General features: G+C 43.3%; 1 protein-coding gene across 2 annotated transcripts in view; it reads left to right on the plus strand.

Moving 5' to 3' along the window:
* The window catches only part of LOC131955204 (adenylate cyclase type 1), a 61,436-nt gene extending 40,657 nt beyond the window's left edge, over window positions 1-20,779 (plus strand). Inside the window, exons 14-24 of one of the 2 annotated variants that reach the window (XM_059319236.1) lie at window positions 344-439; window positions 1,569-1,822; window positions 2,348-2,468; window positions 4,972-5,091; window positions 7,629-7,775; window positions 8,682-8,780; window positions 9,869-9,986; window positions 13,649-13,773; window positions 13,945-14,138; window positions 18,119-19,082; window positions 19,113-20,779. In XM_059319236.1, the coding sequence (XP_059175219.1) occupies window positions 344-439; window positions 1,569-1,822; window positions 2,348-2,468; window positions 4,972-5,091; window positions 7,629-7,775; window positions 8,682-8,780; window positions 9,869-9,986; window positions 13,649-13,773; window positions 13,945-14,138; window positions 18,119-19,082; window positions 19,113-20,381 (3,507 nt within the window). In that variant the 3' untranslated portion in view covers window positions 20,382-20,779. Of the gene's footprint in view, window positions 1-343; window positions 440-1,568; window positions 1,823-2,347; window positions 2,469-4,971; window positions 5,092-7,628; window positions 7,776-8,681; window positions 8,781-9,868; window positions 9,987-13,648; window positions 13,774-13,944; window positions 14,139-18,118 lie in introns of both variants that reach the window. The other variant, XM_059319228.1, reaches the window with a different exon arrangement.
* The last annotated feature ends 5,701 nt before the right edge of the window (window positions 20,780-26,480 follow it).

Here is a 26,480-nt window from a genome sequence, read left to right on the forward strand (position 1 = left end):
AACATCACCTAAAACATCACCTGAAACATCACCTGAAACATCACCTCAAATATCATCTCAAACATCAACTGTAACATAACCTAAAACATCACCTAAAACATCACCTCGAACATCACATGTAATATCAACCGAAACACCTGAAACATCACCTGAAACATCCCATAAAACATCACCTGAAACCACCTGAAACATCACTTGAAACATCCCCTAAAACATCACCTGAAACATCACTTGAAACATCCCCTAAAACATCATCTGAAACATCATCTGAAACATCACATGAAACATCACCTGAAACACCACCTTAAACATCACCTGAAACATCACCTGAATGTCCCTACAGTGTACTGACGTTGACTTCACCAAGTGGGCTAGACTGCGGCTATTCTTGTCACTTACGACTGTACTCATCCCATATGTCATGGTTCAACTCAATGTGGTGAGTGGGTGAGGGGGGGGGGGTCATCCCATATGTCATGGTTCTACTCAATGTGTTGTGTGGGTGGGGGGGGGGGGGTCATCCCATATGTCATGGTTCAACTCAATGTGGTGAGTGGGTGAGGGGGGGGGGGTCATCCCATATGTCATGGTTCAACTCAATGTGGTGAGTGGGTGAGGGGGGGGGGGTCATCCCATATGTCATGGTTCAACTCAATGTGGTGAGTGGGTGAGGGGGGGGGTCATCCCATATGTCATGGTTCAACTCAATGTGGTGAGTGGGTGAGGGGGGGGGGTCATCCCATATGTCATGGTTCAACTCAATGTGGTGAGTGGGTGAGGGGGGGGGGTCATCCCATATGTCATGGTTCAACTCAATGTGGTGAGTGGGTGAGGGGGGGGGTCATCCCATATGTCATGGTTCAACTCAATGTGGTGAGTGGGTGAGGGGGGGGGGTCATCCCATATGTCATGGTTCAACTCAATGTGGTGAGTGGGTGAGGGGGGGGGGGTCATCCCATATGTCATGGTTCAACTCAATGTGGTGAGTGGGTGGGGGGGGGGGGTCATCCCATATGTCATGGTTCAACTCATTGTGGGTGAGGAGGGGGTCATCCCATATGTCATGGTTCAACTCATTGTGGGTGAGGAGGGGGTCATCCCATATGTCATGGTTCAACTCATTGTGTTGTGTGGGTGAGGGGGGGGGGGGGTCATCCCATATGTCATGGTTCAACTCATTGTGGGTGATGGGGGTCATCCCATATGTCATGGTTCTACTCATTGTGGGTGAGGAGGGGGTCATCCCATATGTCATGGTTTAACTCATTGTGGGTGAGGGGGGGTCATCCCATATGTCATGGTTCAACTCAATGTGGCGAGTAGGTGGGTGAGGGGGAGGTCGTATGCAGTGTTTCTTCCAGACTTTTTTCTCCAGGGGGGGGGGTCGTGTAAGTGTCTGTGTGTCCTGAAAGTGTCCGTGTGTCGTGTAAGTGTCCGTGTGTCGTGTAAGAGCCAGTGTGTCATGTAAGAGCCAGTGTGTCGTGTAAGTGCCCGTATGTCGTGTAAGTGTCCGTATGTCCTGTAAGTGTCCGTGTGTCCTGTAAGAGCCCGTGTGTCGTGTGTTTCAGCTGTGTTGTAGCGGCGGGCACGGCCTGGACTTCCTTGAAGGTCTGAGCCTGATGAACCAGGACCAGCACCTGACCTGTAGCGACCCCAACTACATCGTCATCTCAGGCATCCTCTGCTTCTTCCTCCTCTCCCTCTTCATCAAGGTCAACCCGCTCATCAAGATGGCCGTCATGATCCTCATTGCCGCGGGGCACATCGTCGTCATGGAGATCACCCACAAGTCACTGTTCCAGAAGTTTGATCAGGATGTCAGGTGAGATCAGCTGACCACTACTGGCCAATGAGATCAGCTGACCACTGTTGAGCAATGAGATCAGCTGACCACTACTGACCACTGTTGAGCAATGAGATCAGCTGACCACTACTGACCAATGAGATCAGCTGACCACTACTGGCCAATGAGATCAGCTGACCACTACTGATCAATGAGATCAGCTGACCACAACTGGCCAATGAGATCAGCTGACCACTACTGGTCAATGAGATCAGCTGACCACTACTGGCCAATGAGATCAGCTGACCACTACTGGCCAATGAGATCAGCTGACCACTACTGACCAATGAGATCAGCTGACCACTACTGACCAATGAAATCAGCTGACCACTACTGGCCAATGAGATCAGCTGACCACTACTGGCCAATGAGATCAGCTGACCACTACTGGCCTATGAGATCAGCTGACCACTGCTGACCAATGAGATCAGCTGACTACCACTGACCAGTAGCTTGACGAGGCATCCATTACAACCTGACGTCAGGATGTCGTGTCTCTTGCAGCTCCCTTGTGCCCGCTGACGTAACTGGGATCCTCGCTTTCGTCATCTTCCTGCTGGGCTTCACCTTACAGACCAGGGAGCAAGAGTGGACACTCCGGCTAGACTATCTGTGGAAAACTCAGGTCAGTGCTCACATGCTGACGTGCAGATGGTGACATGAGGATGGTGACATGGTGACATGAGGATGGTGACATGGTGACATGAGGATGGTGACATGGTGACATGAGGATGGTGACATGAGGATGGTGACATGGTGACATGAGGATGGTGACATGAGGATGGTGACATGGTGACGTGCAGATGGTGACATGAGGATGGTGACATGGTGACATGATGATGGTGACATAAGGATGGTGACATGAGGATGGTGACATGGTGACGTGCAGATGGTGACATGAGGATGGTGACATGGTGATGGTGACATGATGATGGTGACATAAGGATGGTGACATGAGGATGGTGACATGGTGACGTGCAGATGGTGACATGAGGATGGTGACATGATGATGGTGACATGATGATGGTGACATGATGACATGATGATGGTGACATGGTTATATGATGATGGTGACATGATGATGGTGACATGATGGTTACATGATGACATGGTGATGGTGACATAACATAAAGATGGTAGTATGACATAATGATGGTGACATGGCGATGGTGACATAATGAATGATGACATAGTAGCATGATGACATCAATACGGAGGCGCCTGGTTAACATTAGCAAGTGTGACACAACGATTGTGTCATGTGTGTTGTGACATGAATCTGATTGACTGTAGGCTTTCTGCTGATTGTCAGAATTTTTTGTTTCATTCTTTCTTCCAGTACACCTTGGTAAGTTGATGCATCCTTCCATCAATGTCCCTTACCCCTGACCACACCACACACCACACTATAACTACACACCACACTACAACCACACACCACACCACAACTACACTACAACCATACAACACACCACCAGCACACTACACAACTGACCACATCACACCACAGAGACCACATAGCCAGCGTCTTGGACTAATCCAGTAACCTCTGTTGTACGCATGCCTTGTTTAGCGTGCCTTATTATGTCTGTAGGCTGAGGGGGCCGGATGCGAAGACATTTACTGAGATGTTTATATGTGTCATGTGATGACATGTGTCATTTGTATTGTGCAGCATCAGTCTGAAAGATATTTCCCTCTACCATCATTCCCAGCCCCTCTCTCAAGCTGGCTGACGTGTCTTGTCAACACATTTTCATTTGCGAGTTTTCTATGGGCTGTGCTCTCCGTTTGGACGTGACATTCTTGGTCTTGTTATCTGTAGGACTATTGATATCACTAAAACGTGGATATCATCTGTTGTTGATTACAGTACATGTCACGTAATCGTCATTAACAAGCGGTACTATGTGTATCACTAACCTGCCTTGATATCGTCCGTTGATGGTATTGCATCTAAAGGCATGCTAAATATTATTAATAACACTTTTTATTTCCTGCTTCTATTCGCACATTCTGAACCAACAGACGGAGGCCGTTATGCCTACTCAGCAGCCCTTGTTTGTTCATAGACAATATAAAGTCTTAATTAGACCGGGGCGTTTTGAAGATTTTTATGAGGAACAACTCATATTTTGTAGCATTTGTTTTGTAAATAAAATGGCTTGTTATTTTAACAAATTAAAAATAAAAAGATTTTAAAGAAGATGGGTTGATTATTTATCACAATTTGGCTGCTGTTTGTTTTTTAACACTAAAATCACATTATTTTATGTTATAAGCGAGTGCGGGTCCGGACTATGTTATTTTAGGGACGGTCGGTTTTATATAAACAATATCTGGGTATGAGCTGATAGCAGTTGGTATTTATAATTAAGTGTATGCACGTGTAAGATATTTTGTAGAAAAATTAAAGCTTCTGATGCAAACATTAAAACTTTAGTTTTTATAGTGAAATCCAACAATTAAAAAAACGTAGATTTTGGGGCCCCTAAAAATGGGGGCCCTGACTGCAGCCTTACCAGCCCCCCCCCCCACTAGTGTGTGGGCCAGTGACCACACTAGTTTGTGAGCCAGTGGGTTGGTCAGTGACCACAATAGTGTGTAGGTCAGTGGGTTGGCCAGTGACCACAATAGTGTGTAGGTCAGTGGGTTGGCCAGTGACCACAATAGTGTGTGGGCCAGTGACCACAATAGTTTGTAGGTCAGTGGGTTGGCCAGTGACCACGCCTTCCCTAGCAGTTGGACTTCATCAATTTTCCCCTTGTACTTAACGTATGAAATAGTCCCAGCACATGAACCTAACACGTTTGTAGTATTTGGTGGTATGGTAATTAGGCATTGTAATAAGGTAATATAATTAGGCATTGTAATTAGGTAGTGTAATTTGGTAGATTCAAGATTGAAATGCATCCATACTATTACTAGGCCAAATATAGTATCATTCGCAACTCTTTAAAACACACATGCAAATGGAGCATATATATATATATATATATATATATATATATATATATATATATATATATATATATATATATATATATATATATATATATATATATATATATATTTATATATATCCTTAGACCTACTAACCTACTGATCCATTTAATACCCTCCTTTAGGCAGCAGAAGAAAAGTGTGGAATGCAAGAATTGCAAAGACAGAACTCCAGAATATTGTGCAATTTATTGCCTGAACATGTTGCTAACCACTTCCTGCAACTGCAGACTACAAGTCATATGGTAAGTCATGTCATTTGGTAAGTCATGTCATTTGGTAAGTCATGTCATTTGGTAAGGCATGTCATTTGGTAAGTCATGTCATTTGGTAAGTCATGTCATTTGGTAAGTCATGTCATTTGGTACGTCATGTTATTTGGTAAGCCATGTCATATGGTAACTCATGTCATTTGGTAAGTCATGTCATTTGGTAAGTCATGTCAGATGGTAAGTAATGTCACTTAGTAAGTCATGTCATTTGGTAAGTCATGTCATTTGGTAAGTCATGTCATTTGGTAAGTCATGTCATTTGGTAAGTCATGTCAGATGGTAAGTAATGTCACTTGGTAAGTCATGTCATTTGGTAAGTCATGTCATTTGGTACGTCATGTCATTTGGTAAGTTATGTCATTTGGTAAGTCATGTCATTTGGTAAGTCATTTCATATGGTAAGTCATGTCATTTGGTAAGTCATGTCATTTGGTACGTCATGTCATTTGGTAAGTCATGTCATTTGGTAAGTCATGTCAGATGGTAAGTCATGTCATTTGGAAAGTCATGTCATTTGGTAAAGTCATGTCATTTGGTAAGTCATTTCATATGGTAAGTCATGTCATTTGGTAAGTCATGTCATTTGGTACGTCATGTCATTTGGTAAGTCATGTCATTTGGTAAGTCATGTCAGATGGTAAGTCATGTCATTTGGTAAGTCATGTCATTTGGTAAAGTCATGTCATTTGGTAAGTCATTTCATATGGTAAGTTATGTCATTTGGTAAGTCATGTCATTTGGTAAGTCATGTCATTTGGTACGTCATGTCATTTGGTAAGTCATGTCATTTGGTAAGTCATGTCATTTGGTAAGTCATGTCATATGGTACGTCATGTTATTTGGTAAGCCTTGTCATATGGTAACTCATGTCATTTGGTAAGTCATGTCATTTGGTAAGTCATGTCAGATGGTAAGTCATGTCATTTGGTAAGTCATGTCATTTGGTAAGTCATGTCATTTGGTAAAGTCATGTAGTTTGGTAAGTCATTTCATATGGTAAGTCATGTCATTTGGTAAGTCATTTCATATGGTAAGTCATGTCTTAGGGTAAGTGATGTCAAATGGTAAGTCTGATGCAGGTAGTACTTCACTTTATCCTTAGACTGATGCAGGTAGTACTTCACTTTATCCTTAGACTGATGCAGGTAGTACTTCACTTTATCCTTAGACTGATGCAGGTAGTACTTCACTTTATCCTTAGACTGATGCAGGTAGTACTTCACTTTATCCTTAGACTGATGCAGGTAGTACTTCACTTTATCCTTAGACTGATGCAGGTAGTACTTCACTTTATCCTTAGACTGATGCAGGTAGTACTTCACTTTATCCTTAGACTGATGCAGGTAGTACTTCACTTTATCCTTAGACTGATGCAGGTAGTACTTCACTTTATCCTTAGACTGATGCAGGTAGTACTTCACTTTATCCTTAGACTGATGCAGGTAGTACTTCACTTTATCCTTAGACTGATGCAGGTAGTACTTCACTTAATCCTTAGACAGATGAAGGTAGTACTTCACTTTATTCTTAGACTAATGCAGGTAGTACTTCACTTTATCCTTAGACTGATGCAGGTAGTACTTCACTTTATCCTTAGACAGATGAAGGTAATACTTCACTTTATTCTTAGACTGATGCAGGTAGTACTTCACTTTATCCTTAGACTGATGCAGGTAGTACTTCACTTTATCCTTAGACTGATGCAGGTAGTACTTCACTTTATCCTTAGACTGATGCAGGTAGTACTTCACTTTATCCTTAGACTGATGCAGGTAGTACTTCACTTTATCCTTAGACTGATGCAGGTAGTACTTCACTTTATCCTTAGACTGATGCAGGTAGTACTTCACTTTATCCTTAGACTGATGCAGGTAGTACTTCACGTTATCCTTAGACTGATGCAGGTAGTACTTCACTTTATCCTTAGACTGATGCAGGTAGTACTTCACTTTATCCTTAGACTGATGCAGGTAGTACTTCACTTTATCCTTAGACAGATGAAGGTAGTACTTCACTTTATTCTTAGACTAATGCAGGTAGTACTTCACTTTATTCTTAGACAGATGAAGGTAGTACTTCACTTTATCCTTAGACAGATGAAGGTAGTACTTCACTTTATTCTTAGACAGATGAAGGTAGTACTTCACTTTATTCTTAGACAGATGAAGGTAGTACTTCACTTTATTCTTAGACAGATGAAGGTAGTACTTCACTTTATCCTTAGACAGATGAAGGTAGTTCTTCACTTTATCCTTAGACAGATGAAGGTAGTACTTCACTTTACCCTTAGACTGATGCAGGTAGTACTTCACTTTATCCTTAGACAGATGAAGGTGTGCGAGTTGAAAATTGGGGCCCAGTGCTGCTGCTTTGTCAGCCCCCCCCCCCCCCCCCCCGTTAACCCGTTAATGTTTAACAACCTAGTGACTGAACGGTTGTTAACATCCGATTGTAAAGTTTGCGACTGTCCCATGTGTGTGTTCGTGACGTCATTGGGTTGCCGTCTGCAGGAGCTGTACAGCCAACAGTACAACAAAGTGGGCGTGTTCTTCGCCTCCATCCCCAACTTCTCCAACTTCTACGTGGAGCTGGCGGCCAACAACCAGGGGGTCGAGTGTCTGAGGGTGCTCAATGAAATCATCGCAGACTTTGACGAGGTACAGGCCAATGGAGCTCTTGTAGGCGTACTGAACACTGGATGTGTGTTCAATTGACCACTCTCTGTGTTCAACTGACCACTCTCTGTGTGTTCAATTGACCACTGTGTGTTCAACTGACAATTGTCTGTGTGTTACATTGATCACTGTCTGTGTGTTCAATTGACCACTGTGTGTTCAACTGACCACTGTCTGTGTATTCAACTGACCACTGTGTGTTCAACTGACAACTGTCTGTGTGTTACATTGATCACTGTCTGTGTGTTCAATTGACCACTGTGTGTTCAACTGACCACTCTCTGTGAGTTCAACTGACCACTCTCTGTGTGTTCAATTAATCACTGTCTGTGTGTTCAACTGACCACTGTCTGTTCAACTGACAATTGTCTGTGTGTTCAACTGACCACTGTGTGTTCAACTGACCACTGTCTGTGTGTTCAACTGACCACTGTCTGTGTGTTCAACTGACCAATGTCTGTGTGTTCAACATACCACTGTCTGTGTGTTCAATTGACCACTGTGTTCAACTGACCACTGTCTGTGTGTTCAACTGTCGACTGTCTGTGTGTTCAACTGACCACTGTGTGTTCAATTGACCACTGTCTGTGTGTTCAACTGACCACTGTCTGTGTGTTCAACTGACCACTCTCTGTATGTTCAATTGACCACTGTTTGTGTGTTCAATTGACCACTGTCTGTGTGTTCAACTGACCACTGTCTGTGTGTTCAACTGACCACTCTCTGTATGTTCAATTGACCACTGTTTGTGTGTTCAACTGACCACTGTCTGTGTGTTCAACTGACCACTGTGTTCAACTGACCACTGTGTTCAACTGACCACTGTGTTCAACTGACCACTGTGTTCAACTGACCACTGTGTTCAACTGACCTCTTGTCTATCCGCAGCTACTAGATAGCCCATACTTCTACGGAGTTGAGAAAATAAAAACTATCGGCAGTTGCTATATGGCGGCCACTGGACTTAAACCCACACACCTGGTCAAGGTGAGTCATTATACCCACACACCTGGTCAAGGTGACACATCCTTAAAATTATGTTACGTGATCTATATGTGACGTGATCTCGATGTAACGTGATCTAGATGTGACGTGAAATATACGTGACGTGATCTATATGTGACGTGATCTATATGTGACGTAATCTATATGTGACGTGATTTAGATGTGACGTGATCTATATGTGACGTGATCTCGATGTAACGTGACCTAGATGTGACGAGATCTGTATGTGACGTGATCTATATGTGACGTGATCTATATGTGACGTAATCTATATGTGACGTGATCTAGATGTGACGAGATCTGTATGTGACGTGATCTAGATGTGACGTGATCTATATGTGACGTGATCTATATGTGACGTAATCTATATGTGACGTGATCTAGATGTGACGTGATCTATATGTGACGTGATCTATATGTGACGTGATCTCGATGTAACGTGATCTAGATGTGACGTGATCTATATGTGACGTGATCTATATGTGACGTAATCTATATGTGACGTAATCTATATGTGACGTGATCTAGATGTGACGAGATCTGTATGTGACGTGATCTAGATGTGACGTGATCTATATGTGACGTGATCTAGATGTGACGAGATCTATATGTGACGTGATCTATATGTGACGTGATCTCGATGTAACGTGATCTATATGTGACGTGGTCTATATGTGACGTGATCTAGATGTGACGTGATCTATATGTGACGTGATCTATATGTGACGTGATCTAGATGTGACGTGATCTATATGTGACGTGATCTCGATGTAACGTGATCTAGATGTGACGTGATCTATATGTGACGTGATCTATATGTGACGTAATCTATATGTGACGTGATCTAGATGTGACGTGATCTAGATGTGACGTGATCTATATGTGACGTGATCTCGATGTAACGTGATCTAGATGTGACGTGATCTAGATGTGACGAGATCTAAATGTGACGTGATCTAGATGTGACGTAATCTATATGGCATGCGAAAGATTATGTAATATACCTGTCACGTGGTAGGCCTATGCGGTGACCCGTGCAGATAAATCTGAGTTGACCTTTCTGTGAGCAGGTGCGAGAAGAATCCGTGACCTTCTATCTGACTATGGTCGTGGATTTTGTGATGGCCATGAAGGAAAAACTGAAAAACATCAACGAGAACTCTTACAACAATTTCGAACTGAGAGTTGGTGAGTACATCGGTGTGTTGTGTGTTGGTGAGTACATCTGTGTGTTGGTGAGTACATTTGCGTGTTGTGTGTGTTACGTAACTCTACAACTGATAAATATTACGCAACACCCGTATTCCTTTGGGATGGTTCCAGACTGATGAACTATACGAAACTATAAAAGATTACTAGAAACAAAAAAACTCTTCGTATACTCGAAATCTAATGTATAGGGTTAATACAAATACAAAGACCTTTTGAAACTAATAGAACTTTTAATCAATCTAAAACCTTCTAAAAAGCAAACAAGTCTAAATAATAAAATACAATGCAAAAACTATACAATATTTTATAACCCAACTTACAATTTCATGGAAATCACAAACACTTCTTTCTACAATTAACACTGGGTAAAATATCTAACTGTGAAAAATTAAATACTGAGTACTATTGAAACATAAGTAAATTACGGCCTAACACAACATGGATGCTATGAGCCATGGTTCTGTATGGGTGTCTTGTGCGCGTCTCGTGTTTGGAAAATTCCTCCTTTTTATCTATCTATCTATATACTACTAAAACTCAACTTTGTTTACATGTTTGATTATTTATTTTTTTGTTTGTTTTTTTGTTTGTCTGATCTAGTATAGTGAATAGTTCTACTCTCTGGAGAGCTGTAAAATAGTATGTAGGTAGAGAATAATTTTTATTGCAAACAGACTGTTAATCACAAATTTATTTAAAGACGTTAATTAATGTATTGATTTATTCATAGGTAGATTAACCATATTTTTTTTAAAAGATTAGAAAAACCACTACACTCGACGGAAACAGTGACGTCACATGATGTGTTAATTTTTTTTACATCAATAATGGCGGCCTATCGAAGAAGATTGTGTTCCCATTCCAATGTTTAACGCGTTGTAAAGCTAATTTTCTGTCGGCTTTAAGTTTAACAATACGTCCGTTTGCTGTATTTATTACGTACCAACACTTATAGCAATTTTCAACTGTCTTTTTCATTTAGTTTTACGATAAATTTCTCTAGATCTACAATCTGTCCAAGAAAGTTATTTATAGATCTAGAATCTAGGTCAAATCAAAGATTTATTAGTTATAAATACAATCCAAAAAAAAAACGAGACTTAAGCAAACGAGTCGTAGAATCTAGATCTAGATAATTCTATCTAGATCTAGATAATTTCAGACCTTCTTTATTTTATATAAATCTTTGTTTGGCTAATTTAAGATAAAATTTAATTTGAAAGTTACTACTACTAGACTTAGATCTAGATCTATGCAAGTAAGTCAAGTTGCATAAGGAGACTCAAAGTATTAAAGTATAGTAGAAAAATTCATATGTGCCGTCACGAGTTAAATAGCTAAGTTGTTAGTTTAATCGGCTCTCATGCGGGTGGCACAGGTTCTAGACCAATACGTCAATGATAATTTATTTTTTCAATTTTTATTTTATTTTTTGGATGTGAATGATAAAGTTGCCTATCTGAACTTGGCGGGATACAGGGCAGGTGAAGTAGAGTTAATCTGTTTCTTTGTCCTAAGGGGTCATCCATAAATGACGTCACGCTTTTTTGGACGATTTTTACCTCCCCCCCTCCCCTCCGTCACACGTCGTCACAAAAAGTCAGACCCCCCCCTAAAATGACGTCACACCTCAACCTACAACCCCCCCCCCCCCTCAAAATTGCAGTTGAATTTTTTTAAAACATCGATATTTTTCCAAAGTCTTGTCTAAACTATTACAATTTATTAAAACAGTTATCTAAAACGCGAAATAACGTCTAAAATTCGTTTTCTAACATTGCTTTCTTATAGTGCAAAAATGTGACGTCGCAACATCTGAACCCCCCCTCCCCCTCATCACACATCGTCACAAAATTACGGACCCCCCCTCCCCCCTACGAGTGTGACGTCATTTATGGATGACCCCTAAGCATATTAAGGGATATTGTGGTCAGAACCATGCTCGGCAGGAATCGTTTTTTTTAACGATAAAAACATGTTGTCTGAGACTTGACGGGACACTGGGCAGGTGAAGTAGAGTTGAGGAGGTCACCTGTGACGTCAGTATATGAAGGGATAGTCTGAAATCGGTGTTTTCAGTATTTTTAAAAGATAAAAAAACATCCTTTTGAATGTGGGGTCTGTTTTTTGTGTGACGATAAGTGACACTGCAGTAGCGTAGCGAGGGGGGGGGGGGACATATGTCCCCTGGCGCTGACCTTAGGGGGCGCTAAAATAGGTTGGAAAAATAAATTGAAAGGTTGAGGGGGGTGCAAATCGAAAGTATGAGGGGGGGTGCAAATCGAAATCTTGAGGGTGGGGGCGCACATCGAAAGTTTAAGGGGGGGTGCAAATCAAAATCTTGCGGGGGGGGGGGGGTTCAAATCGAAAAGTTTGTCCCCGGGCAGCGGGAAGGGTCGCTACGCCTCTGACAGACGTGATGTTTTTTTATGGATGACCCCCGAAACCCACAGTTATCCAACGGATGACGGGTAGTCTAGTACTACTCTAAAATTATGGGATGTTGACAGCAATGTGAAGGACCTTTGGGGGATGGAACCAAAACACGAGTAACACGAACACAGTTGTGAATACTATCACATGAGTCTGGTGAAAAATTTCTTAAACAAAAGATAGCTCAAGGTCATTTAAATATTAATAAAATTAAACTATTAAAAAAAGAAGACCTAAGTATGTCACATGTGTTTGTGAGTACATCTGTGTGTTGGTGAGTACATGTTAGTGTTGTGTCGTCATTGTGTCATGTACAGATGTATATGTGTTACCTATGTCACCGCAGACGGCAACTCTTCTCCCCAGGTACACACGTATATGTGTTTCCTATATCCCCAGGTGTGAGTACATGTGTTTCCTATATCCCCAAGTGTGAGTACATGTGTTTCCTATATCCCCAGGTGTGAGTACATGTGTTTCCTATATCCCCAGGTGTGAGTACATGTGTTTCCTATATCCCCAGGTGTGAGTATATGTGTTTCCTATATCCCCAGGTGTGAGTACATGTGTTTCCTATATCCCCAGGTGTGAGTACATGTGTTTCCTATATCCCCAAGTGTGAGTACATGTGTTTCCTATATCCCCAGGTGTGAGTACATGTGTTTCCTATATCCCCAGGTGTGAGTACATGTGTTTCCTATATCCCCAGGTGTGAGTACATGTGTTTCCTATATCCCCAGGTGTGAGTACATGTGTTTCCTATATCCCCAGGTGTGAGTACATGTGTTTCCTATATCCCCAGGTGTGAGTACATGTGTTTCCTATATCACCAGGTGTGAGTACATGTGTTTCCTATATCCCCAGGTGTGAGTACATGTGTTTCCTATATCCCCAGGTGTGAGTACATGTGTTTCCTATATCCCCAGGTGTGAGTACATGTGTTTCCTATATCCCCAGGTGTGAGTACATGTGTTTCCTATATCCCCAGGTGTGAGTACATGTGTTTCCTATATCCCCAGGTGTGAGTACATGTGTTTCCTATATCCCCAGGTGTGAGTACATGTGTTTCCTATATCCCCAGGTGTGAGTACATGTGTTTCCTATATCCCCAGGTGTGAGTACATGTGTTTCCTATATCCCCAGGTGTAAGTACATGTGTTTCCTATATCCCCAGGTGTGAGTCTATGTGTTTCCTATATCCCCAGGTGTGAATGTGGGCCCAGTGGTGGCGGGTGTCATCGGGGCCCGCAAGCCGCAGTACGACATCTGGGGCAACACCGTCAATGTCGCCAGTCGCATGGAGAGCACTGGGCTCTCAGGACGTGTGCAGGTCAGTCACATAGGTCATCGGTACTGAAGGTCACATAGGTTATCTAGACTGAAGGTCACATAGGTCATCTTGACTGAAGGTCACATAGGTTATCTGTACTTAAGGTCACATAGGTCATCTAGACTGCAGTCAGTCTTACATAGGTCGTTACTACCGTCCACTTTACTGCAGGTGACAGAGGAAGTGTTTGCTGTGCTCAAAAACGTCTTCACCTTTGAATGTCGCGGCAAGGTTCCCGTCAAGGGGAAGGGCGAGATGGTGACTTACCTGTTGAAGGACCGGATCGTTCCCAGAGACCCTAGCTGTATCTACCCCCCTACCACCCCACCTGACAGTCCCCAGCCCAGTGGCACACCCACATGCAGGTAGGGCGAACCTGTATGACGTCATGCCACCAGTCACATGAGTCACACAGCTTGCTTATGCATCACACACATGTAACACCACACACCTTTAACACCACACCTATAGCACCACACACCTATAGCACCACACACCTGTAACACCACACACCTGTAGCACCACACACCTGTAGCACCACACACCTGTAGCACCACACACCTGTAGCACCACACACCTGTAGCACCACACACCTGTAGCATCACACACCTGTAGCACCACACACCTGTAGCATCACACACCTGTAGCACCACACACCTGTAACATCACACACCTGTAACACCACACACCTGTAACATCACACACCTGTAACATCACACACCTGTAGCATCACACACCTGTAGCACCACAAACCTGTAACATCACACACCTGTAACACCACACACCTGTAGCATCACACACCTGTAACATCACACACCTGTAGCACCACACACCTGTAGCATCACACACCTGTAGCACCACACACCTGTAACATCACACACCTGTAGCACCACACACCTGTAACACCACACACCTGTAACATCACACACCTGTAACATCACACACCTGTAGCATCACACACCTGTAGCACCACACACCTGTAACATCACACACCTGTAACACCACACACCTGTAACACCACACACCTGTAGCGTCACACACCTGTAACACCACACACCTGTAGCATCACACACCTATAACATCACACACCTGTAACATCACACACCTGTAGCGTCACACACCTGTAACATCACACACCTGTAACACCACACACCTGTAACACAACACACCTGTAACACCACACACCTGTAACACCACACACCTGTAACACCACACACCTGTAACACCAAACACCTGTAACACCACACACCTATAGCGTCACACACCTGTAACACCACACACCTGTAACACCACACACCTGTAGCGTCACACACCTGTAACACCACACACCTGTAGCATCACACACCTATAACATCACACACCTGTAACATCACACACCTGTAGCGTCACACACCTGTAACATCACACACCTGTAACACCACACACCTGTAACACCACACACCTGTAACACCACACACCTGTAGCGTCACACACCTGTAGCACCACACACCTGTAGCACCACACACCTGTGGCGTCACACACCTGTAACATCACACACCTGTAGCACCACACACCTGTAGCACCACACACCTGTAGCATCACACACCTGTAACACCACACACCTGTAACACCACACACCTGTAACACCACACACCTGTAACACCACACACCTGTAGCATCACACACCTGTAACATCACACACCTGTAACATCACACATCTGTAACATCACACACCTGTAACACCACACACCTGTAACACCACACACCTGTAGCGTCACACACCTGTAGCGTCACACACCTGTAACATCACACACCTTTAACACCACACACCTGTAACACAACACACCTGTAACACCACACACCTGTGGCGTCACACACCTGTAACATCACACACCTGTAACACCACACACCTGTAGCACCACACACCTGTAGCGTCACACACCTGTAGCGTCACACACCTGTAACATCACACACCTTTAACACCACACACCTGTAACACAACACACCTGTAACACCACACACCTGTGGCGTCACACACCTGTAACATCACACACCTGTAACACCACACACCTGTAGCATCACACACCTGTAACACCACACACCTGTAACACCACACACCTGTAACACCACACACCTGTAACACCACACACCTGTAACACCACACACCTGTAGCATCACACACCTGTAACATCACACACCTGTAGCATCACACGCCTGTAACATCACACACCTGTAACACCACACACCTGTAACACCACACACCTGTAGCGTCACACACCTGTAGCGTCACACACCTGTAACATCACACACCTTTAACACCACACACCTGTAACACAACACACCTGTAACACCACACACCTGTGGCGTCACACACCTGTAACATCACACACCTGTAACACCACACACCTGTAGCACCACACACCTGTAGCATCACACACTTGTAACACCACACACCTGTAACATCACACACCTGTAACACCACACACCTGTAACATCACACACCTGTAACACCACACACCTGTAACATCACACACCTGTAACATCACACACCTGTAGCATCACACACCTGTAACACCACACACCTGTAACATCACACACCTGTAACACCACACACCTGTAGCATCACACACCTGTAACATCACACACCTGTAGCATCACACACCTGTAACACCACACACCTGTAACATCACACACCTGTAACACCACACACCTGTAGCATCACACACCTGTAACATCACACACCTGTAACACCACACACCTGTAACACCACACACCTGTAGCATCACACACCTGTAACATCACACACCTGTAGCATCACACACCTGTAACACCACACACCTGTAGCATCACACACCTATAACATCACACACCTGTAACATCACACACCTGTAGCGTCACACACCTGTAACACCACACACCTGTAGCATCACACACCTATAACATCACACACCTGTAACATCACACACCTGTAGCGTCACACACCTGTAACATCACACACCTGTAACACCACACACCTGTAACACCACACACCTGTAGCGTCACACGCCTGTAGCGTCACACACCTGTAACATCACACACCTTTAACACCACACACCTGTAACACAACACACCTGTAACACCACACACCTGTGGCGTCACACACCTGTAACATCACACACCTGTAACATCACACACCTGTAACACCACACACCTGTAGCACCACACACCTGTAGCGTCACACACCTGTAGCATCACACACCTGTAACACCACACACCTGTAACACCACACACCTGTAACACCACACACCTATAGCATCACACACCTGTAACATCACACACCTGTAACATCACACACCTGTAACATCACACACCTGTAACATCACACACCTGTAACATCACACACCTGTAACACCACACACCTGTAGCGTCACACACCTGTAACATCACACACCTGTAGCATCACACGCCTGTAACATCACACACCTGTAACACCACACACCTGTAACACCACACACCTGTAGCGTCACACACCTGTAGCGTCACACACCTGTAACATCACACACCTTTAACACCACACACCTGTAACACAACACACCTGTAACACCACACACCTGTGGCGTCACACACCTGTAACATCACACACCTGTAACACCACACACCTGTAGCACCACACACCTGTAGCATCACACACCTGTAACACCACACACCTGTAACGCCACACACCTGTAACACCACACACCTGTAACACCACACACCTGTAACACCACACACCTGTAACACCACACACCTGTAGCATCACACACCTGTAACATCACATACCTGTAGCATCACACACCTGTAACACCACACACCTGTAACATCACACACCTGTAACATCACACACCTGTAACATCACACACCTGTAACACCACACACCTGTAACATCACACACCTGTAACACCACACACCTGTAACACCACACACCTGTGGCGTCACACACCTGTAGCACCACACACCTGTAACATCACACACCTTTAACACCACACACCTGTAACACAACACACCTATAGCACCACACACCTATAGCATCACACACCTATAGCGTCACACACCTGTAGCACCACACACCTGTAACATCACACACCTGTAGCACCACACACCTGTAACATCACACACCTGTAACATCACACACCTGTAACATCACACACCTGTAACACCACACACCTGTAGCACCACACACCTGTAACATCACACACCTTTAACACCACACACCTGTAACACAACACACCTATAGCACCACACACCTATAGCATCACACACCTATAGCGTCACACACCTGTAGCACCACACACCTGTAACACCACAAACCTGTAGCACCACACACCTGTAGCGTCAAATGTTTCCCCAGATCTCTGGAAAGCTTGCCGCCTACTTCCGGACTCTCTCCGGTACCTTGTATGACGTCACAGCAGACGGGATCTAGCACAGATCTGATTTTCTCAGACACGCCCACAAACAGCCTACATAAGAGGAGGCAAGCCTCATTGGATAGCCCGAACACGCCCACAAACAGCCTACACAAGAGGAGGCAAGCCTCATTGGACAGCCCGAACACGCCCACAAACAGCCTACACAAGAGGAGGCAAGCGTCTGTGGACAGCCCCAGCGCACACAGACGTTCCCCGAGAAAGTCCAGCAGCGAAGCCAAGAGTCCCGAACTGCCTGCCGTCCACTTCTTCAATGCCAAGATGCAGCAGTCGCGTCCCAGCAGTTTTCAGGTCCAGAACTCGATGTTCGACAGCCTCAAGACCCGAGGAGCTACAGCCCCCAGCCCAACCAGCCCCAAGTCGACGGTCAGTGAAGGCGCCCGTGCTGTCAAGACAATGGCAAGCCCTTGTATGGCTCGCAGCCACATGGGCGCGGGGCTGCGTAAAGTCAACTCTGAGCCGATATGTAAGCCGCCAGCCGCCCCATTCTCAAGCCCTCCTAAACAAGCCCCCATTTATAAGTGTGTCTCGCCAACCAGCAAGACACACTTGAAGCGAGTAGCAGAAGACACGGTCTTAGAGGATGACACTTCTCGTGTGTCAACCATGACACTCCCATCTACGTCAGTCATGGCGCCCCCAGTGCCCCCCATGGCGCCCCCGACAGCCAGTCACGAAGAAGTCTGGTACAGCGAACTCTCCGAGTGCCTTTCGAGGCGCCAGAGTGCCAGAGAGACGAGCGACGAGCAGCTGGTCACGGGGGTCTACAGGGAACCCATCGACAGGTGCCAATCAGCCACGCCTTCTCTCAGAAGTACCGCCTCCTCGGAACAGACTGTTATCATACACGACGATGTGTCTGAGACATCATCCTTACATGGACCCGTGTCACCACGTAGTACCACCTATGGCCAGGTGTCACCTCGTGTCACCACCCATGGCCAGGTGTCACCTCGTGTCACCACCCATGGCCAGGTGTCACCCCGTGTCACCACCCATAGCCAGGTGTCACCTCGTGTCACCACACATAGCCAGGTGTCACCCCGTGTCACCACCCATAGCCAGGTGACTTTACGCGACACGCCCCCTGCTCTCAATGAAAACGTTGTGGCCGGTGGCCTAAGGGCCAGCATCAACGGTAAGACCATGTCTTTACTGCCGGCAGAGGAGAGACCGGCAGGTAAGCCGGTTAACAACGTGAGGAACGGGCTGAGCCGGTTCCCGCGGGAAGTGAGCCGGATGAACCGGCGCTCGTATCCTTCTGCACCTACACACAAACCAGTGACGTCACCTACACACAAACCAATGACGTCACCTACACACAAACCCGTGACATACCTGTCCCCCAGACTCGAGACCTTCAACTTGAACTTCGTGTCAGACGACGAGTCCATCTCGTCCCGTCCCCCCAGCGACCACTCCTCCGTCTTGTTCCTGACGCCCATCCACCTCCGGCCCGCCCGCCCCGCCCCCCAGCAGCTTGAGCAGCTCCTCAGCTATGTCGTGGCTTCCCCCTACAGCTCCTTGGACCGCTTTAGATCTAGGTCGAGTGACACTATAAATAGCATTCCCCGCTGCCCGCCCACGCCCAAGTTCCCCCAGCCCGAGACCTCCGCCTCGCTGAGCCAGCTGCTGCAGGAGCTGACAGACGAGTACGACCAGCCGCACCTCGACCAGCTCTTGTACGCCGACACCCCGGCCAGAGGGCGCAGGCCCCCCGCCCCCCGGGCCCGCGGCGAGCAGCGCATGTCCATCAACCCGTTCCAGATCAAGCGCCGGCAGCCCCACGTGGCGCCGCCCCGACACTGTCGGAGCCTCGACTACATCCCCAGCGACAGGGAGGACAACTCCCCGCCCCCCAGCTCGCCCAGGACCAGACACGCGTACCTGATGCCGCTCATCTTTGGGCCGGGCTCCCCCCGGGCGGAGCACACCAGCCTGAGCTCTCTGGCCAGCAGCAGCGCCCTGTCTGACGCCCTGCTCGACTCCAGCTCCACGGCCTGCGAGTCGGAGTACGACAACTACCGGCCAGGGCTAGCCAGCGACGACGACCTCTACGTCCTTGACCCCGTCAGTGATGGCGACATGTTTGATGAAGTCAATGTCGATGACGTCACGGTCAGCGATAATTTCAGCCTGGACATGCCGGTGCCGCGCTTTCAGAAAAAAATCACTCAAGTTTAGGCCATCTGTACGGCTGTCAACAGCTGTGTTAGGCCATCTGTACGGCTGTGTACAGCTGTGTTAGGCCATCTGTACGGCTGTGTACAGCTGTGTTAGGCCATCTGTACGGCTGTGTACAGCTGTGTTAGGCCATCTGTACGGCTGTGTACAGCTGTGTTAGGCCATCTGTACGGCTGTGTACAGCTGTGTTAGGCCATCTGTACGGCTGTCAACAGCTGTGTGAGCACATTTCACACCTGTGTACACCAAGCCGTGTAGGCAACATACAAACTTGTTACCCTTGAAGTGTGAGACTGAAATGAACTGCTTATTGAATCAGTTGGAAACCATATTTCAATCAGGGACATTTCTTTTCGCGCGGCCAAATAAAAATCCAAGCAATATCGGTGCTGGCCAAACCTAACCAGACAATACCAGTGCTGGCCAAATATAAAAACCAAGCAATACCAGTGCTGGCCAAATATAAAAACCAAGCAATAATAGTGCTGGCCAAATAAAAAACCAAGCAATATTAGTGCTGGCCAAATAAAAAAACCAAGCAATATCAGTGCTGGCCAAATAAAAAACCAAGCAATATCAGTGTTGGCCAAATAAAAAACCAAGCAATATCAGTGCTGGCCAAATAAAAAACCAAGCAATATCAGTGCTGGCCAAATATAAAAACCAAGCAATATCAGTGTTGGCCAAATAAAAAACCAAGCAATATCAGTGCTGGCCAAATAAAAAACCAAGCAATATCAGAGCTGGCCAAAACATTCTGCCACTGTAAAAATAAATGGTGCCTTTGCATCACGTGACTCTCATGTTATGTCGAATTGAAATGTCACGTCATGTCACATACAAATGTCACGTTGTCACATAGAAATGTCCCATGATTTATGCCCAGAAACTACAATATTATGTTTGAATTAGCCATGTGACAGCTCGTGGTCTGTTAGCTAACTTATGCAACTCTTGTTTTCTGCATGTTTGCTCGGAAATAAATAAAAAAATCCCACAATTCTTGAGTTGGTCACGTGGTATAGCATGTGATTGGTGCAATGGTGGAGTTGGTGAGCTATGTGGCCAGTGGCGTAGCTACCGTAAAGCTAGCGTAAGCAAGACATAGGGGCCCAGGGCATTTAGGGGCCCTTTTCCCTCTTAAAAAAATTAAAACTTTTTAGGGTGGCGTTTTAATATATGTTTTATAAAAAATGATTTAAAAATAAAAAAGAAAATAATTCAGTTTCTTTTCTAATGTAGAAATAAAAGTTCCAAAAAGGCCCCCCAGTCCTTTCGTACTTTACAAGTAGTGGGATTCATGGGGGGGGGGGGGGTCGAACAGGGTCAATCCGTAATAACATCACTATAAATTTACCTTAATGACATTTCATTTGTTTATCAAATTAATCTTTAAACAATATGGCGCTACTAAAACTATAAGTTTTTGGTTTTCATCGAATCGCCAAGAAACGTTGGGAAGTCGTTGAGAATACTTCAAAGGAAGTGTTTATTTTTTCAGACATTTTTCCTGAAAAGGTGAATAAAAGATCCCCTGACTATTGGGGGAAGCTTTCTGCCATTATTTTAAAAAAATTTTTTTAGCGCAATTTCCATTCTGGAGAATTGCGTTTATTAACCCGTCATTTCTGGATGTATGAATGAATGAATGGATGGATGGATGGATGGATGTGTGTCCGCAGCTTTAAGTCGTATCTCCTCCTCAACGAAGCAATATCGAGGACTAGTTCCAAAAGCAATTATGTTAAGCAAGTTACGAGGATGAACATAGGTCAAAAGAATTCCGGGTTTCTTTCATGGATTTCCCGGAAAAGCCAAAAAAAAAAAACCTCGAAAAAATGCAGTTTTGGCCCATACCTCGGCAACCAGACCACTTAGCGACTTGAAACATGTACCAATCGATTCCTGCCATAATTTAGAACAATATTGCCGAAGAAAGTTTTCAAAAATATCCTTTCGTTCGGTCACAAATTTTTTTTGGATTTAATTAAAATTTGGACCGAATTAGTAGGCATTTTTATCCAACCACACCACACGCGTCATCACGTTCAATAGCTGCGCCATCAAGTTCAATTCGAAACCGGAAGACACATGACAAAACCAGGGGACATCACTCAAAACAACATTATAAATATAAGACTAATACAAGAAGAGTGAGTTCCCTTGACTTCACAATTCTCAATATATTACAATTATAAAGCAAAACGAATACGAATTTAGTATCGATTCGATACCTTTACTAATATTTAGGAAAATATCCACGTTTTTCTGTATAGTCATTTAAATAGTAGTATATAATTTATTTTCTACTTTTTAGTGACTATTTTTCCTTTGACTTTTTTCTGTTTTTTTACCCTGTGTTGTTTTTTCCTGTGACTCTTTACCCTACAATCTTAACTGGTAGCCCATGGTATGTATTACTTATATATATATATATATATATATATATATATATATATATATATATATATATATATATATATATATATATATATATATATATATATATATATATATATATATATATATATAAAGTCAAAGTTTTAACCCCCCCCCCCAATGAGAAGATCCTGGCTATGCCACTGAATAAGGTGGTGGGTGTACTGGTTCGTGTGCAGAAGTGGCTGGTGTACGACCATAACTAAAGGATTGGCTCCGCCATTGTTAATCCACGTGTTCAGCCAGCCCCAGACATGACGAGAAATTTCCTTCATGGGCGTCTGACTGTTCATGGGCGGAGCGTCTGACTGTTCATGGGCGGAGCGTCTGACTGCTTGCATTTGGTGACGTTATGAATGACATCATACGTCATGTGGCGTCATGGCACGCTATATTGTGTCTTCACTACTAACGTCTGCACACTTTGCTTAAGAATGGTCTCAATTCGGAAGGTCTCAGGCCGGAAGGTCTCAGGCCGGAAGGTCTCAAGTCGTAAGGTCTCAAGCCGATGGTCTCAGGCCAATGGTCTCAATTCGGATGGTGTCAGGCCGAATGGTCTCAGGTCGGAAGGTCTCAGGCCGATGTTGTCAGGCCGATGGTCTCAATTCGGATGGTCTCAGGCCGGAAGGTCTCAATTCGAAAGGTCTCAGGCCGATGGTCTCAATTAGTCTCAGGTCGGAACGTCTCAGGCCAAATGGTTTCAGGCCGGAAGGTCTCAGGCGGAATTGTATTAGACTAAATATTCTCAGCTAAATGTTTTAAATTGATTATCATGTGGTTTTTATATACTCCATTTAAAAGATTATAATTGTGAAATACACTAAAATAAATTTAATCAACTAAACAAAACATCAAAAGTCCAACTAACCTTTTTGTACTACAAACTATAATTTTAAATGTTTAATGTACAATGACCAACCTGTGTAGTTTTACTTTTTCGTATACGAAGTAAAGAGGAAGTATTGCAATAGTGCAATTTTTTTTTCATAAAAAACGTTTTTATAACAAGCTATTATGTAAATAATGCACTAAAAAGTAGAAACTAAATTTTACACTACTATTTAAAATTTAAATAGTAGTGTAAAATTTAGTTAAATAACTATAAAGAAAAGCGTGGGTCACTTTAGTATCTATTGGATACCTTTACTAATATTTAGGAAGAGACCCACGCTTTTCTTTATATAATTTATTAAAAATAGTACTGTAAAATTTATTTTCTACTTTTTAGTGCATCAGTACATAAAAGCTTGTTATTAAAACGCTTTTTATGAATTTTTACCTTCTCGTATATACGAAGTATTGAGAAAGTCTTGTAATCGTGAAAAAAAAAAAATCGAGATTTTTACAAATCTCGTCGTTTTACACCTCACTGATACGGAAAAACATAATTTTGCAATCTTATCCGTATGTCTGTGTGTGTGTCTGTGTGCGCGCGTGTGTGTGTGTGTGTGTGTGTGTGTGTAAACACGATAACTTGAGTACCGTTACAGCTAGGTTGATGAAATTTCAAATATAAGTATTTTATCAAAATCGTAGATCTTGATCAACTTTTGAGCGATTTCCGATAACCGGAAGTGGTACTTTTTCTACTTTGAATTTTTCAAAAGCCTATAACTTGAGTACTATTTCAGATAGATAAATGAAATTTCACATGTAAGTAAAAGATCTAATTCTCTACCTTCTGTCAAATTTTGAGTAATTTCCGTTGACCAGAAGTACTAATTTACGCCATTTCTGATTTCTCAAAAAAAAACCGCATTTAAATTTATAAAGTACTAATAATATTGTGCACTATTATGCACATTTTGTTTTGGCTTTCGCTTGGTGCGCAATTATTTTTTCTATGAGATTCTATTCTATTTTTAACAGTTTAAGTAATGAAAAATCATGTCTATATTCCAAGCTATATAAGAATATTTGAGAAAGTTTAGGGGAGATCACTCCCGGTTTATTTTTTTAGTACTTTACATGTTTTTATTTACAATAGAATTTTATGACAAAAACCATTGCAAGCCTATTGAACGTGATAATTCGCTATTGATCGTGATGACGCGTGTGGTGTGGTTGGGTAGAAATGCCTACTAATTTGGTCAAAATTGTAATTAATTTATAAAAAAATTAATTAGGTATCCAATTAAGTCAAATTTAATTTCAGATTGCATTGTCTTCATGTCTTGACCCACGTACCAATTACGAACCGTATCTGTCAGTTAGAAGTGTCCGATTTTTCGTTCCGGCGTTTCGATCTAGACTGACGACAGACAGAGGAAGTGAGTAAAAAAAAAAAGCTTGTAAAAATTCATAAAAAACGTTTTAATAACGAGCTTTTATGTAATAATGCACTAAATAATAGAAAATAAATTATAGACTACTATTTAAATAACTATAAAGAAAATCGTGGGCCACTTTAGTATCTTTTGGATACCTTTACTCATGTTAAGGAAGACACCCACGCTTTTCTTTATAGTTATTTAAATAGTAGTCTATAATTTATTTTCTACTATTTAGTGCATTATTACATAAAAGCTTGTTATTAAAACGTTTTTTTATGAATTTTTTTTCAGTACTTTACATGTTTTATTTACAATAGAGTTACATGACTAAAAACCATTGCGCGCCTACTGAACGTGATGGCGCGCCTACTAACGTGATGGCGCAGCTATTGAACGTGATGACGCGTGTGGTGTTGTTGGATAGACATGCCTACTAACTCGGTCCAAATTTTAATTAATTCATAAAAAATTAATTAGGTATCCAATTAAGTCAAATTTAATTTCAGATTGCATTGTCTTCATGTCTTGACCCACGTGCCAACTGTGAATCGTATCGGTCAAGTAGAAGTGTCCGAATTTTCACTCCGGCGTTTCGATCTAGACTGACGACAGACAGATGAAGTGAGTTAAATAAAAGCTTGTAAAAAAAAAATCAAAATTTTCACAAATCTCGACGTTTTACACCTCCACGAGGTCCGTAAATGTGTATGTGTCTATGTATGTGTGTGTGTGTGTATGTCTGTGGCCACGATAACTTGAGTACTGTTATAGATAATTTGATGACATTTCATATATAAGTATTGTATCAAATTTGTAGTTTTCATCGATTTCTTTTTTCAAAAACGTATAACTTGAGTACTGCTTCAGACAGATAAATAAAATTTCATATATAAGTAACAGATATAAATATCTGCCGTCTCTCAAATTTTGAGTAATTTCCGTTGACCGGACGTAGTAATTTATGCTATTTCCGATTTCTCAAAAAAAAAAAAAAAAAGCAAATGAATTAATAAAGTACTAATATTCCGCACTATTATACATATATTGTTTGCCGTTCACTGAGTGCGCAATTTTTTTTCTACGAGATTCTACTCTATTTAAATAAGTTTAAGTAATTAAAAATGGATTAAAAATCATGTCTATATACCAAGTTGTCATCCCCCGTAGTGTTATATAAGAATATTCGAGAAAGTTTAGGGAGATCACTTCCGCTTTATTTCTAGTTTATCCAAAACATCCAAAATACAGAAAATATTTTGTCTGAGATATTTTGTCTGGGATATTTTGTCTGAGATATTTGGTCTGGGATATTTGGTATGAGATATTTTGTTTGAGAAATCATTGACCGGATGTCATTTGTCCTGTCACTATGACGTCAAGAAACAAA

Source organism: Physella acuta, unplaced genomic scaffold (genome assembly GCF_028476545.2).
Source record: "Physella acuta isolate Inbredline_101_S28 unplaced genomic scaffold, ASM2847654v3 ptg000079l, whole genome shotgun sequence".
Taxonomy (NCBI): domain Eukaryota; kingdom Metazoa; phylum Mollusca; class Gastropoda; family Physidae; genus Physella; species Physella acuta.